The 16,367-nt window shown below is 37.2% G+C and overlaps 1 protein-coding gene across 1 annotated transcript; it reads right to left on the reverse strand.

Annotated features, from left to right (window-relative positions):
* On the reverse strand, positions 1-8,283 carry casq2 (calsequestrin 2). Its single transcript, XM_028435862.1, has 11 exons — positions 7,698-8,283; positions 5,526-5,610; positions 5,332-5,432; positions 5,159-5,270; positions 3,908-3,981; positions 3,692-3,822; positions 3,301-3,346; positions 2,995-3,049; positions 2,806-2,906; positions 2,650-2,724; positions 1-649 (listed from the first exon to the last, which is right to left on the reverse strand). Exons 1-11 carry the CDS (start codon positions 7,932-7,934, stop codon positions 332-334), a joined length of 1,335 nt encoding a protein of 444 aa, XP_028291663.1. The 5' UTR covers positions 7,935-8,283; the 3' UTR covers positions 1-331.
* Between the last annotated feature and the right edge of the window lie 8,084 nt (positions 8,284-16,367).

The raw sequence follows: 16,367 nt of genomic DNA on the forward strand, positions 1-16,367 counted from the left end.
TACATAATGAATACATTTTAATAAGAAATTTCCATTTATTTTTCAAATGAAATTTTACCTTCTTCAAATTTAAAGGAGGCTGACTTTTGTTGGTATTGTCGGCGACTGACATGGCATTGAAATTAAAATATTATTGTCAGAGATCATCTGAAACCAAGTCAAAGTAAAGGCTGTCGGCTGAGGACATCACTCACTCAAATTAACTTTACAATTCTCCACAAATATTTGTTGCGTCTTTACAGAAAATAAGTGATTTCCTTCACTGAGTCATTCTGAAGAGGCTAAAATGATGATGAGGAGGCAATATTGAGTTCATAATATAGGCATCTGATTACTCATCATCGTCGTCATCTTCGTCATCATCGTCGTCATCTTCGTCATCATCGTCATCATCATCTTCATCATCATCATCGTCGCTGCTGTCATCATCATCATCATCATCATCTCCATTTTCATCTTCTTCATCTTCCTCCTCCCCATCATCATCATCATCATCATCGTCCTCATCGTCATCGTCGTCATCATCATCGTCATCATCATCATCTTCTGTGTTAACTTTGCCAGAGAGCACATCTTCTATCCAGTCCTCCAACTCCTGAGCAGTAGGAAGGTCCTCCTCATCTTCAATCTCCATCCACACACTGTCGGCCTGCACACACACACACACACACACACACACACACACACATGCACACACACAGGTCAAACACTGAGCACTGCATCAGTTTGAGAACAACCTCCAAGCTCAAATATCTGCTGCGTATACAGAAGAAATGACAGCCATCGTCATTGCTTTACAATGGGCAGAGGAAACAAAACAAAAACATGAACTCAAACCGAGAAGATTCCATGTTAGAAATTCAACAAAGTTTGTTTCAATTACCAATGCTTGAAATAGAGATAAAGTTCTGCTGGGTACCAGCTCGTGTTGGAGTGGTAGGAAATGAAGGTGGTCGACAGTATAGCTAAGGAAGCAACAAGAGGAACTATAATAAATAATGAATGTACCATTTGGAAAAAGGGGAAATAAAAGCCATCGAAGAAAAGAAAAAAAAGACCCTGAAAAAACGGCAAATTAGATGGAATAATGATCATAATGGTTGGACATATTATATTATACAGAAGTCAATCAATGCACAGGCAGTGAAGAGGAAGAATAGAAGGGAGGAGGTTGTGCTTACTAGATTGCGGTTTGATCACACAGGAATAAATAAAACACTGATTTTAAGAGGTAAACGTCAATCAGATGTATGTCAGGAATGCAAAGTTACTAAAAAGCATAAGAAGGAGAGACGAGAGCTAATGGAAAAGATCAAAAAAAGAGGGAAGAAGACTGTTTAATATATATATATATATATATATATATATATATATATATATTACATTTTATATATAAATTATTATTTATTTTAATTTTAATTTTTTAGGCTTCTTGTAAAATCAAGTAGATATAGAGCCCATGATAGCATAGTTCCGATACAGTAGGTGGCGACATGCTCCTCTCAAGTATGGTTGCAATCCGCATTTGTCCCTCCTGCTTCCCGTAGTAGCAGCTCCTCGGAGCTTTGTTTGTTTACAACATGGCGGACACCGGGGCTAATCTGTAGACCCATTAATCTGTTATTTGTAGTGATACACCGAGAAAGCATGTGGTTGGAACAGAGAACGTTCAGTGCTCACTTATCTGGATATAAAGCAGTGGAAGGAGCGGTTGTTGTGATAATCTACTCACCCTTTAATCCCCCATAATTAATTTAACATCCACCGACCTCAGGAGCTCATAGACAACCAGCGATGGTGGAGTTACGTTGTTAGAGACTTTTAATGCCATAATCTACGTTGTTGGACGTTTAAATGCTTTTAATCCATATGGATCATTTTATTCTATCCTACCTGTAGTTTAACTTAGTGATTTACAACTGACAGCAAGTCTCTCCCTCCATGTTAAAGTGTATTTCTCATAGTAAAGCACATTTATCAGGTGTTGTTTGTATTATATATCATGTAGAACATAATAAATAATAACACTGCTTAATTTGAACAACTTTACTCATTCATTCTTTAACTTACGGAACATTTCAAGCTGTATTTTGTATTTATTTTGGCAGGTCCACAATATGACTTTCAAAACTTATGTTACAGAAATGAAAAACAATAATAATAATAAAAACAGTTAGATTGGTACATTTGTTTTCGTTCCTTATATGTATTTATTTATTTTTTGCTATTTCTTTTGTTTTGTTTTTTAACCTCTGGCTGTCCAGTACTTACCTTTGTACCATTTCAAGCTATTCATTGGATTTGCATGACTTGAATTGCAATAAATAAATGGAAAAACTAGGGTGTTCTAAAACTTTTGACTGGTAGTGTGTGTATATATATATATATATTTGTTTGTTTTTTTTCTCAATATATATCTATATTTGTAATAGATTTCACATGAGATTTATATTTATATATAGTCTCTATTATTGTATTGTCATATTTTATGTACTTAATTGCATTGTTTTTCATTTGTCTTTTTGGATATTCTGTGTGTTGCCTGCTGTTGTTTTTGATTTTTTTTTTTTTCCTTGCACTATCTGAGCTGTCATAACAGTAAATGTCTCCACTCTGGGATCAATAAAGTTACTTTACTAATGGACTTACGTCTGTAACATTGATCACTCCAATCTGAGGTTTGAACAGGTCTACTTTGAAGGTTTTCTCCCAGTAAGGAATCATCTGTAAATACAAATAAACACATTTAACCATTGACCATGGTTTACGTCTTCCTTCTGACTGTGAAATGCATGTCAAGCTCACCAGAGGGAAGTCATCAGGATCAATCCAGATGATGCTGAGATCAGGAAGGTGTGTGTTGTCTCTGGCTACCTCCTTTAGAATTTCCAAGAACTCAAAACCATCTTTAAAATAGCAGTAGTACACAACAACAAATTCTCAATGACGCTCCCTGTTAATGTGCATGATATGTATTTATTTATCCTCTCCTACCCGGGTCCTCCTCTTCTGCAAAAGCTACAATATGGATGCCTTCAATATCATCTTCCTGGAAACATGAGAAGAGAAGGGAATAGTTTTCCATCGAGCCATTATTGCAAAGATTTCTGAAGCGCTTGGTGATGACTAATGTGGTTGTGTGGGGCATGTTGAGATCTTTAAATATGAAGGCCTGCAGTCCTCAAGGATGTTAGTGTGACATCAGTTCTGTGTTGTTCTTCTGCTGGAGTGAAAATGTGTTTGGCTTCTTTTTCATGTAAAAGACTGGCAACATGTTTTTGGTGTGCCAACACGACTCACCCAGGTCTCATACATGTCTTCTGCACGAAGTTTCCTTAGAGTTGGTCTGACAACAGAGAAAACACATATAACACCATACAAAAGTGGCACTAAACAAATATTTCATGTATTACAGTATTACTTAGATCAGTGATTCTCAACTGGTGGGTCGGGACCCAAAAGTGGATCACAGACCTGTACTGGGTGGACTTGTCTTTTATTTTGAAAGAAACTTGTATTTTGACTATCATGTTGAAAAACTGAATTTTATTGGTTGAATTCTAAAAGAAAAAAAAAAAAAAGAGTGGGTCGCAATTGAATGACAAAATGTGGGTCCCCAGGGTGAGACCAGTTGGGAACCACTGATTTAGACTGAATAACAATCAGGGCAGCTGCTCTTCTATTTTTTTACCGTCTGTGTTCACTTATGAATTCCACCAGCTCTTCTTCGGAGTGAGGCTTGCCTGGGATTGTGACCGGTTCTTCCATAAAAGGCTCGTAGAAGTCCACTTCGTTCAGCTTCAGAGTCAGCTCCTTGGCCACCTTGCATGGGGCCAAAAAGACACTAAAGTCACTGAAGAGGAATCATGACTAAATGCTTATGTGTCTGTCAGCTACTAGTACTTACAGATTTTTCAAACGTAACAAAGAACTTGATGTAGGGCTGAAACTGTTCTGCCGCCTCTTTAAAAGCTTCATAGTCTAATGGATTGAAAGGATAAAGAAAGGTGTTATACAGTGGTGAAAGTACGGATTACAAGTGCTCACGTTACTGTAATTAAGTTGCTTTTATGAGTATATTTCTCAATCAGTCATTTTACTTGTACTTAAGTACTTTTTAAAATAAGTAATTTGTTACATTTCTACACCCAACTGTTACTGAGTAAATTATAATTTTTTGTTTTAAAATCAACGTACATTGTCAAACTACAAAAAATGAAATAACCAAACAATCAAATGCATCACGTCATATCCAACCAATCAGATTAAACTAATGCACGGTTACAAACAGCATTGAATGCTGGTTATTTTCATAAATGTAGCTATACTGAGAGCCTGAGAATTGTTTCATTTTGAATTGAATCCATTGGTGTTATTTTATTACAAAAATAATTGTACATTTTGACAAACCTTTTATTTTATACAGATGCCTTTGTGGAAAATAAATTGTGCACTTGGTCTCCTCCTTTTTAAGTTTATACATGAGATGTTTACTGTATGCAAGGGAACTGTGGCAAGATTTATTACCAAAAATAAACGTGGGGGGTGAAAGTAACTAGTACCTTTTAATTTAAGTATCGTTTAATTGAGCTGCTTTTAACTTGTACTTGAGTATTTTATGTATGACTTACTTTTACTTGTATTTGAGTCGAATTTATATCAAGTAACAGTATACTTGAGTAGGATATATCAATTTAATTAAACTTTATTTATGTAGTGCAAATTACAATAGTCACCTCAAAGGGCTAAGAAAATAGCAATGCACTTTACACTTCTGCTGTTATATATAAGAAATGATGAGACATAATTGTTCTCTCTCTCTCGGGCAGTTGTTGTTGACATTTTCACTTCAGGAAATGGAAATAGCTCAACTTTGACCTCAGCCTTAAAGCTCCCACAGTTGGGAGTTTGCTGCAGGTAATTGCTGTGAGTAAATGAGACCGGTCACGTGTGAGGGTACCTCAGCATGTGAGGGTGGACCAGGCAGTGGCAGCTGTGTGTACAGCAGAGGTAAAAATGGATCTGTAAATCCATGGAGATGTGGGGGTTAAATGCACTCCGGTAGTAATAAAGGGCACCGGCCACAAAAAGCTCAGCTGAGATCCTTTTGACATGGCAGTGAGTGAGAGCTCAAACGTGAGAAAAGAAACGCACTCACGCTCTGAGTCTTCGTTCTTAAAGTAACCAATGAGTCGGATTTCATCCTCCATTCTGTCAAAGGCTCTCAACTCAAGTGCGTTCCCTAAGACCTCCACTGGCTCCTCCAGCAGCTACAGACAGAGCGAGAGGATTAGGAGAAGCCATGGCAGCAATGTGTAGTTGTGTACTCACATCCAGCAAAAACTCCACCAAGGTGTTAGCAGAAAGTAGGCCATCGAACTCGATGATCCTGTCTTCTTTAAATACGTACACGCTTCCCTCCTCATCCAAACCTGTGATTTAAAAAGTGTTTAACGTTCATTCACAAGAATGTTCCCGAAGCTGTAAAAGTGTGTGAAATCAGATGTGCACGAGGAAATCATCACCCAGTTTCTTTGCCACTTTTGCATCTTTACGCGAGTCAACCATTCCAAACCCAATGGCCTTTTCCTCCATGACTTGAGCCACGAGCTGCATTTAAAGACAAAAACAAAGCAATAAGTAGTAAGAGCCGAAGCAAGCAGTCAAAAAAGGGACAAAAATTCCAAGGTGGCCATTATATTACAGCAGACATGTGAAACTTTCATCACAGCTGTGATTGTATCTGATCCAAGGGCCATGTTAACAATATTTATGTCAGCATTTAGAATAATGACCAATCTAAGCATTAATACAAATAAGAACAAAGAGTTTTGTCTGTTTTTGTTGTTGCTTTGTGTATTTTTAGAGTAATTTTATCTGTTTTTTAATTTCATTTATTTTTTGTTTTGTTTTTGTTGTAGTTTTGTGTGTTTTCGAAGTCCTTTTGTGTATTTTGTTGTTTTTTTGTGACTTATTTATGTATATCTTTTGGTGTCATTTTGTATTTGTATATTCTTCAGTCATTTTTGTGTACACTTGGACGTTTTTGGCATTTTTTTTGTACTGTAAATTTGTGTATTTTTGTTTTCATTTTGTGCCTTTTTTCATAATTTTGTGTAAATTTGCAGTTGTTTTGTTTACTTTTCCAACATTTGGGACACTGGGGTCACCCTGTGACATCAACAACACCCCATTTTCCTCCCACACTACATCTAAAAGCATTAAAAGTATGTCCTTCAAAAAAATATTTAATGATCTTTTACATGCTAAAATTTACTAAAGTTTATATTTAATACATTACTAATATATATATATATATATATATATATATATATATATATATATATATATATATATATATATATATATTTCTACTATATATACACCAATAAGTAATGCAAACATCACTCAGGAGTTGTTTTTTTTTTGATTATCTGAATATGTTTTTAGATAAAATCCTTATGTTTTTTAAATGCTTCATCCTGAACTTAAAATTGACATTTTTTAGTCAACTGCAGCTGTTAAATTATTCAGCTAATAATATTTGTACTCTCTTGCAACAATGATGATGGAATTTTCTAGTCTAGGTCTGAGTTTAAGTTTAACTATATAAATGTTGTTTCATGAGCTGCAGGTGCTCTGCTGTCCTTTTAATATGCACAGCTCTTTAACTATTGATTAATTTTAGTAAAATCCGATCATTGTGAATATTTTCGACTGAAAGTAGACTGAAACTAAGAATTAATCAGAGGATATAAAGCTTGATAAAAATAGAAAACAATATCAAAGTTTCCAGCCAGATCAAACTACAAAAAAGGGTTCTTATAAATAATTAGAAGTAAATCACAAGCTGAACAGTAAAAGAAAAAAAAAATGCATGATTTGGTTTATTTGTTTATTGTCTTTTTTTTAACTTCTGCATACATGAAGGATGTTTGTTCCAGGTGAAATGATTACATTGCTTGTCTTATATGCGTACGCCAGGCCTGTGTATGTAATAAAGTCTTATTATGTCTCTACAAACCCATGGTACATTGTTTCACAAGTGCCCTTCTCTTCCTCTGTAGTGTAAAATAAAAGAAGCTTATATCAGGCCTGCATATCTGTTCTCAGGTTCCTTCTACAGATCAAAGAGGCGCTCGCTCTCAGCCATGTGTAATACGAGACGTTAAGCCAATGCACCGTGCACTGGTGTAACGAACAGGGGTCAAACAAAGAAAATGTATATTCCTAAATTCAGACTGTGTATGTATATATTGTAATGTCTTCATTTTGTAAATTAGTGGTGTTTTTAAGATGAGACAAAGAAGCAGGTGTAAAAAAAATTAAAAAAAAAAAACTACACTCAGCCTCTCAAGCCTGATTATTTCTGCAGGAATAGATACTGGCTGAATATCACTGAAGCATTTCTACTGTAGAACTGACCTAAAAACTAAATGAACCGCAGTAACTGATCGTACTGTATGCTATATTATTAAAATTATTAAAGTCACACTTAATGTAAACACTGACCTTGAAGAACCTCCCAAATTTAAAAGAGAAAAGGTCAACACTATAACGTCAAGCTTTGACAGCATGGTAAACCATTGTCTCTTTTAGCAAGTATCTGTTATAATCAAGTAATAATCATGTTGAGCCTGCCTATTACAACTTGCATGTCCCACCATTTCCAGGTCCACCCCCTCCCCACATCCTACCTCCAGTACCAGCTCAGTCATCTGGTGTTGTTTCTGCTGTTCCTTGTTGTCTGGAATGGGCTCGTGATAGAGCAAGCAGAGCATGTTGTGCTTTTTCAAGGCTTTCTTGTAGTTCTTATCATTGATATCAAGAACGCGGTCCTTTCCATCGTATTGTGGGAACTCCAGGCCCTTCTCGGCTGGGGTCAAGGGTGCGAGGCTCAGGCAGCAGAGCACAAGGAGCCAAAAGGAGAGCATAGTCCAAAGCTTCCACACACACACACACACACACACACACACGCACACACCAACAGAATGACAAGTTTCACAGGCAAAAAGGTCACCAACAGCTTGTGAGGCGTCGGAGGAGTTTAAGAAGTAGTGCAAGGGTTAGAAGTAAAAGTGGTCCTTCTGTTGTAGTTTTTAAGCATCCCCAGTCATCTACAAAAACTACTTCAAATATCCCAAAAGACCTAAAAGCTCTAGCTGCCTTCCACTGTCATTACCTTCCTTGTGATGCAGAGACAAAAGCAAAATAGGAGCAGTGTAAAGCATGTGAGGTACTAAGGGGGATACCATACATAGCTGCACTCCTCTTTCCGTACCCATGAAGGATAGGCCCATTTTTAGGAGACCAGTTGTTTGAAAGCTAAAAATAAAATGGTGAGTGAGAATGGGCGACTGCACATAATGAGAGAAGTTTGTAATGACCGACAGTACTTGGTCTCACATTGATGAACTCATTCATCTACACCCTGAACATGTTTTGTGCATTTAACTTATATAACATTTAACGGTAAGGCTGCAGGAAGAAGGCTTTAGTATGATTTTAGGTCACTGCACACAGGACTACAAATAGGTGTGTAAAGGGCAGCTCTGACAGACAGGCAGGACAGTTTGGTTGTAGTGTTGAGCGTTGTTTAAATATCTACTGTGTCTGGAGCTACATTTTTCCCCCATTTGCTTTAGGGGTTTATCTTGTGTCTCGACACTCCAGGGTCTGAGAATTCGGACAAAACGTTATCCTGACTTCAGAAAGGAGATGGAGACCATGCAGCTCTAAATAGTGTATTAACCTGTACTTGTACTAACATTACTCAACCAGTGAATTCCTTCTGAGCACACCTAAACACATTGCAGTGTATTTTCATTGAATTTTAGTAAAACGATTATGACTAAATCTTTTTTTTTATTTAAATGCTTTATTTAATTATTTAATAAAGTATTTCTTTAGTGATCCGTCATCCTGGACTTCATTCATCATCATTCTGGGGCCGGGAGGCCCCATAGTCCTGCTTGCCTAGGGCCCTCAGGTGGTCTAGAAACGCCCCTGCACATGACAAAGGGACTTTCCACAATGGTTTCGATTTACATAGAAAGACAACAAGCAACAGCAGAATCATAACATTGCAGTTTGCACAAAAGTTCTCTGAAAACACCTCACTCACTGCAATGTTGTGCTAAAAATGACACACGCACGAGCACTCATTTGAGCTGGCTCTTCATGTCCTATATACTGAAGGCCTTAAGCAATGTATAAGCAATGTTATAAGATAAAATACAGTAAGTAAAATAAAAAGTTTGTGGTTGATGTTTCTTCTTTTCTGTAGTTGGTTTTTGTTAGAGATTGCACTCTGTATTTGCCTTGGTTTGTATGTATGATTTGCTCTGCATTTGATCTGTTTTACTTGAATTAATTAAAAAAGTTTGTCCATTTGCTTTTATGCAAGTGTTTGGAACAATAAATCATTAGTTTCAATATTTTATTTACATGGTTTAAACACATTTTCATATTGCAACATAAGTTTTTGTTTGTATTCACATGGTTGGAAAGTAAAATAATGTAAAATTCCCAACAATGGGGGAATACGAAACTGTCAACTTGTTGAAAAACAACCTTGTTTGTAGTAGATGCCTGAAAAATGAAATGATGACCCTCACGCTTGGATTATTGAGCCACATGATTAGTAACAATGTCTCTGCGTCGTATCTGAGCAGTCCAGTCCTCCTTAATATACTGATGGTAAGGTTTTTTTGAGTGCTCCTTCCTCTTGGAATTGACACTGCTCACCAGCATGGCTACCACAATGGAAGCAAACAACCCCATCATTACCACCAGGAACCAAATTACATTTTCATTTTTGAAGTTTTCATTGGCCAGAGTTTTGTCCAAGGCGTTGACTGCTGCTGCATGTGTCATGTTTCGCCTCCAGCTCTCGAAAAAATTAACAAAATGATCAGTGAGCGATTGTTCTAGGCGAAGGGTCAAATTGGACCAATCAGAAACACCCATTCTGGAAAAAGAAGTGGATGTTTTTAATTGATAGAAAGTCAATGTCATGATAACAATGAGACAATGAAATTGTAGTACAACAGGCAGTATAACATTAACATTTCTTCTCAAGCTGGTTTGGTCAATTGGCATTTCCCTAAAAAAAGGATTCGTGCATTTATTTATTTCGAACAAACGAATAAAAAAATAGATAAAAACGAATAAACAAATCCCAACAGAAATCTCTATAAAATAAAAAAGTCAATTTCAATATTATACACATATGATTTGGCACTTTGTGAACTCTGTCTGTGAAAAGTGCTATATAAATAAACATTACTTACTTACTTAACTACAAAATCCAATGAAATGAACTAAATGGACAATACAAATAAATACTCCAATCAAACTATTAAGAAAAACAGAACAAAAACAAACAAAGTGAACCAGAATACTTTCTTAACTGAGGTATATTTATCAAATTCATCTTCACAATTAATTACAGTAGCAGTACATTGCTATGCAAGTAAAGTATTAGTTTGTCTACTGTACACTTAAAAAAGCAAAGACAACGGCAAATAAAAATACAGCTTGATAAAAAAAAATATTTAACATATTTCATCAGTATTGCAAATACAATGTGGTTGTCTAGTTATATCAAAAATATACCTTTATCTTTCTGGATGCTGTGTGAACAACGTGGGTAATGTCTGTAGACCAAGAGGTTGTATGGAGTAGTTACAGCAGAAAGAAGAAAAACAAATTAAAACTGTCACAGCCTTTGAGTCACTGTCTCATCCCTCTTTTTTATCGGAACTTTTTGGAAAAACAATTATTGGTGCATAAGAGTGTGTTTGTTTGTGTGTGTATGTGTCTGACTTAGTTACGTGACCTTCACAATGCTCCACCAACCGATAAAACAGGAGCACTGAAAGTCACAGAGACAACTAAAGACATGATTCACAAAATACCCATTACACACCTCAGTGAAGCAAAAACTGACATAAAACCTTCAAGGAAACTTTCATAACTTGTTTCATAACTGTACAGTCCGCAATATTGGAAAACTAGCAAAATTTGAGCTAGCAAGGCCTCCTCTGAGCTCCTCCCCTTCTTGTCTGTGCTCTGTCAAATCTTTGTCCAAAGCCACGCCCCCACATACTTGATTGCGCATCTGATATGAAAAATAACATATCCTTTTTAAGAATAAATAAATAATGGACTGACTGCATTCAGGATGGAAAAACCCTTTCACCCAGAATAACAAAGTGTTTCTGAACAGGATTGTTCTATACTGTAAACTTTGGTAGTTTATTGTTGTGTTTTTCTAACTTACATGAGCCTATAGGCACACGTACACAGTACACTATTAGAAAATTGCACATTTACAAAGCACCACATTCTAGCAAAAAGATGCTATTCACTGCCACCTATTGACATGGAGGAGCAATTATCTGCCAATAAATATTAATGGAAACAACAGTAATATAGGCAATAAAAAAACCCGAACCCTAACCCTAGCCCCTCAATGACCAGTTTAGGTCACGTGATCGGTCAGTCATTGGCCAGTTTAGGTCATGTGACTAAGACTAAACCTAACCATAAACCTTTACCTATCCCTAAAAATTGTCCCTAAACTCAACTGCTACCACCTCCACTCAATGGCCCTGACCCTGACCCTCAATCTAAGCAGTCAACATGAACCCCTACCCTAAACCCTGATCCTAATCCTAACCGCTACCGCCTCCACTTATTGACCAAAATTAGGGAATTTTGCAACACTCACCTTCCACGTTTACTACACCCAGAGAGGAACCCTAACTCTCACCTCAACCGTTACCACCTCCTCTTAATGGCCAAATTCAGGGACCTTAAATTTACGCCAAAAACCTAAGGTAAACTCAACACCTAAAATAAAATTAACCCAGAAGAAACAGGCAGGAACACACCAAAACACTTCCACCTCCACCCCATTCCTTATAACAGGTAATGGGGTGGAGCTGGGTCCATGCAGACCCAGTTGTGGTGAAGCCCAGACAGGCTCCCACTCCTGTCCCTCGGCTGACAGTTCTGTGAACCCTCATACCATACCACACGACACATGAATTTACGACAGGGTGTCCAGACAGACACAGAATGGAGAGGGTGCATCCATCCTCCCTCCATGTTCCCTGTCCCATATTTGCAACACTGCACTGACACTGCATTATACTGATTCAAATTCACAAAACCTTTTGATGAGTGACACAAGGAAGATAGGAACACGAATAACAAGCATCGGCCCGTGCCTGCCTTTGATTCTCTATCCAACTGGGAGAGTCCTTCGGGGGGTCTCATTGAGAAAACACATTCCCCTACCTAACCCTAACCCTAACTCTAAGATGCTACATATGTGTACTTCGGTAAACAGACCAATAGCACTTTCATAAAAAGATATATAAAAAATAAACAACTAAGATGTCAAATATATCAATTGAGTCAAAATGGACAGTTTGAATCTCAATAAACACAATATTATTGTACTAAAGCAGGGGTATCAAATTCTAGTTCAGGGGCCAAATATGGAACAGTTTCATTGCAAGTGCGCCGCAGATTTTAGGTGGTGGGAAAAAAGCAATTTCAACATTATAGTGCCCTAGTTTGCACTTCAATGTGTAAATGAAATAGATTCAAGCAATAAATTACAGACATCCGTCCTCTGCAGGATCTTCGCATCTAAATTCCTTGATTTTGTGATGGATATTTGGGTAATTATTAGGGGAATTTTGAGGGATTGTTGCTGAGAAATTGCAGGATTTTATAAAACTTTAAAGTTCTTTCCACAATAATGTCATAAAAGCATAACATATTTCATCAGTATTGCAAATGCAAGCTCCTGCAAATATTGTTGAATTGAATTTGTAAATTTGAAGGGGATGAAATATGTACAACTGATGTAATTTACACAATGATTCATGTTTTTTTTCTGTCATTTTTACTTTCTCTCGTGGGTAAAACTGAATTCCAGGGGGCCAGATTTGGCCCTCTGGCCTTGAGTTTGACACATGTGTACCAATGTGAGGGTTGCTCTACAGTTCCTAGGCACTTTACAAGACCTGACCCCAGATGGCAGTATAAAGCATTAGTTTGCAGTCAGGTGCCCATGTATCTGTAACAACATGTACTTTGCACAATAAAAACCTTCAGATTTCCTGAGAGACATATTGTGTTGCTCAAGGACACTCAGGTGTGGTTTTCTGCTGGGTTGTAACAAATGCTTGAATAAGGATTTTGTATCTGTTTGAATGGGGGATGTTTCCACCCCGACAGAACCATACAGACTCCCATTGATCGATGTTTTCTTAAGCAACACCCGTGGGAAAAGCATAATGCTGACTTTGTAAAGAGAAACTAGAGAAATACAGGAGAGAACATAAACACAATGAAACAAACACACACAGTGAAGCTGAGGTGAGCTGGTAAAATTCCATGGCCTGAATTGGAGGCTAAATATGTGACTGAAATGAACCAGGAAGAAGAACTGTTATGTGCACTAACATCTGGTGGTGCAAAAGAGAGCTATTACGTAACTGATTTACTTTTTTTATTTTTACATAATTAAACAATTTGTATAGTTCACTGTATGTCAATGAATAGGCCCTACTGTTCCTTGGTCCAATTTCTATCAGCTGGAGGCTACACTACAATCTTCCTGGAATTGTATTTTTGTATTCGTGTGGTTTGTCACTAATAATCTAAATTTAACACAAGCGTATGGGAGACCGAGCCTTTGCTGCCGCTGCCCCCGCCCTCTGGAACTCACTCCCACAACCCATCAAGAAAGCAAACTCATTACAGAAATTTAAAAAACTCCTCAAAAGCCACCTTGTCAAACTTGCTTTTCCTTAACCTGTCTTTTTCTTTTATGGTTTTTTCTTTATTTCTTTGTTTTTCTGTATTCTGTAAAGTGGCTTTGAGTCCCAAAAAAAGTGCTACATAAAATTGATGCATTGTTATTATTATTATATTATATTATAAATACATAAAGTATGTTACGCGGTGATGATGGTGTTGCACTTTATTCTGTTATCCATCCGATTCTGTTAATACCGGTGCCGAAATTACCCCACGTCGTTGTGTATGTGGTAGCATCAGCTGACAACAACACCTGAATCACTTCCATGTAACTAACTCATGTACAGTATATAGGTGCTTGCGTAAACTTAGAAGTGCTCGCATGAACATTTAAACTCTTGCGTAAAACTTCTACGCACTAACGTAATGGTTTTACTCACGCGGTTAAACATTTCGCAAGCGCGTAAAATGTTTTTAAAGCATAACAAAATCCCAAGGTTTTGGCTGACATGCTTCAAGGCTGAAAATTAGAGAAAAAAAAATGCCTTGATCATGGGCGGAGCTCCCAGAGCAGTTAAGACACGCCCCGTCTATACTATAAAATCTCCCAAAGAACAATCTATGCAATGCTAACTAGCTACTAAATACTAACTGTAACTCTCTATTCACCAGTGACGTGCAGTCAGGGTAGGCAAGGTAGGCAGTGATGGTTAATTGATATTTTGATTATTTGTTTTAATTCTGAGTTGATAGGTGCTAGTTTTCATAGGAGGGGCCAGAAGAAGCCACCAAAACGTCACAAACCACCATTCTCAGCCAATAGAAAAAGTAGATGAGAATAAAGCTGGGTTTCAACCCATAGAGGGCAGCAACTCTTACAACTTTACAACAACATCTTGATACTTCGACTAAAAACATCAAGAGTTGGACAAGAATCAATCAACAACAGTACTTCATATCTAAATACATTTGTTTTCAGCAGAATAAAATGTGGGAACTATATACAACTTAATTCAAAACTAAGGACTGTTTTCGTATGTGTGTGTGTGTGTGTGTGTGTGTGTGTGTGTGTGTGTGTGTGTGTTCTTGCATTACAACCCTTCCGAGGACCTCGAGCAGTAAAAGCACCTTTCTACTTAGGACCTTTGGACAAGTTAGGACCAAAACCCTGGTCCTAACTTAGATAACCATTGAAACAGATAGTAAATGCTATTCTAACAGGCCTGGTGTAAAAATCTGCATGGACCTCAGGAGAAGGTATTTTTACTAATGTGTGTGTCAAGTGTGTATCGAGCCTCAGAAGAGCTCCCCCTATCGTGAAAAATGGAACTGCAAGTGTGTGTAGTTTAGCGCCCTCTATGGCTAAAAATGGAACTGCAAGTCTGTGTAGTAGAGCTCCCTCTATGGCTAAAAATGGAACTGCAAGTCTGTGTAGTAGAGCTCCCTCTGTGGCCAAAAATGGAACTAAAAGTGTGTAGAAATTTGAGCTCTTACCAATTAGACCTGTCTATGTTATAAATAGTTGTAAAAAAATAACCCAATGTGTTTTTAATGTAAAAATTAAAATAGCGATGAATGCACAATACTTTTTTAAAAAGGAAAATGAGGATCAATGAACTTGTAGCAGGTTTAAAGGGTTTATTTTATCCTAAAGATGTTTGTGTGAATTCAGATTTATGTTTTAAAAAAATGAAATCATACTGATTAATTTTAAAAATTGGTATTACATTTTTTTTAGCACTCATTTTCCCTCTGTGGCATCAGAGGGTCCTGAAAATACCCTTGTTTTTTATTTTTTATGCATTTAATCAACACATTAGTTTACTGGTTAAATTGAACAAATGAGTTATCAGTTTCCTTGTATTCTTCCGGGTAAATTCTCCAATCCTTATGGTTTATTCCTCAACTCAAGATCTGATGTTTTAGTGTTGTGAGAGAATAAATAAAACAGATAGGTTTTTTTTTTTAAAACAGCACAGTGATTTACCCCCATTTTACCCCTTGTGTTCACCTCTGACCCCTGTGTCCTGTTTCCCTGTCTGTGCTAACAGCCTGTTTTTAGGTTGCTGCCCCCTTCCTTACTGTCATGGCCCCCTCATGGATCCACAAGCTCATCCTGCCTTTATCCCAGCATGTTCAGCCCATCTCCAAGCTTTGGTGTTTCATTGACAGTGATTGACAATGATGTATATCACTAATCTAATGGAAGATCTCACTGTTCATGTCATTCATGCTATCTCTTACATCCCACCTACCTACTAACCCAGCCCTGCTAATACTGTCCATGGGCTCTGAATGTCTGTCTCCTCTCCACCCTCTGTTCTTTGTAATAAACTAATAGTTACCTCTCCTCTTTATGTGTTTGTTCCCCCCATCATAAAAACACCACGACAATGACATTTCTACACAAGAGATCTAAACAGTTATGCACCCATCAAGTGAGACTGATGGTATGACATATCTTGTTTTTAAGAGAAAACAACCTTTACAAACACTGCTGAATAAAACAGACAGTTTTTGTTAATAGGGGCGGGACTTAATATTGACATTGCCATGTATTCCCATTCTGACCTGTTGAATTATCT

The sequence above is a fragment of the Gouania willdenowi genome, chromosome 21, assembly GCF_900634775.1.
Source record: "Gouania willdenowi chromosome 21, fGouWil2.1, whole genome shotgun sequence".
In the NCBI taxonomy this organism is placed as follows: Eukaryota; Metazoa; Chordata; class Actinopteri; order Blenniiformes; family Gobiesocidae; genus Gouania; species Gouania willdenowi.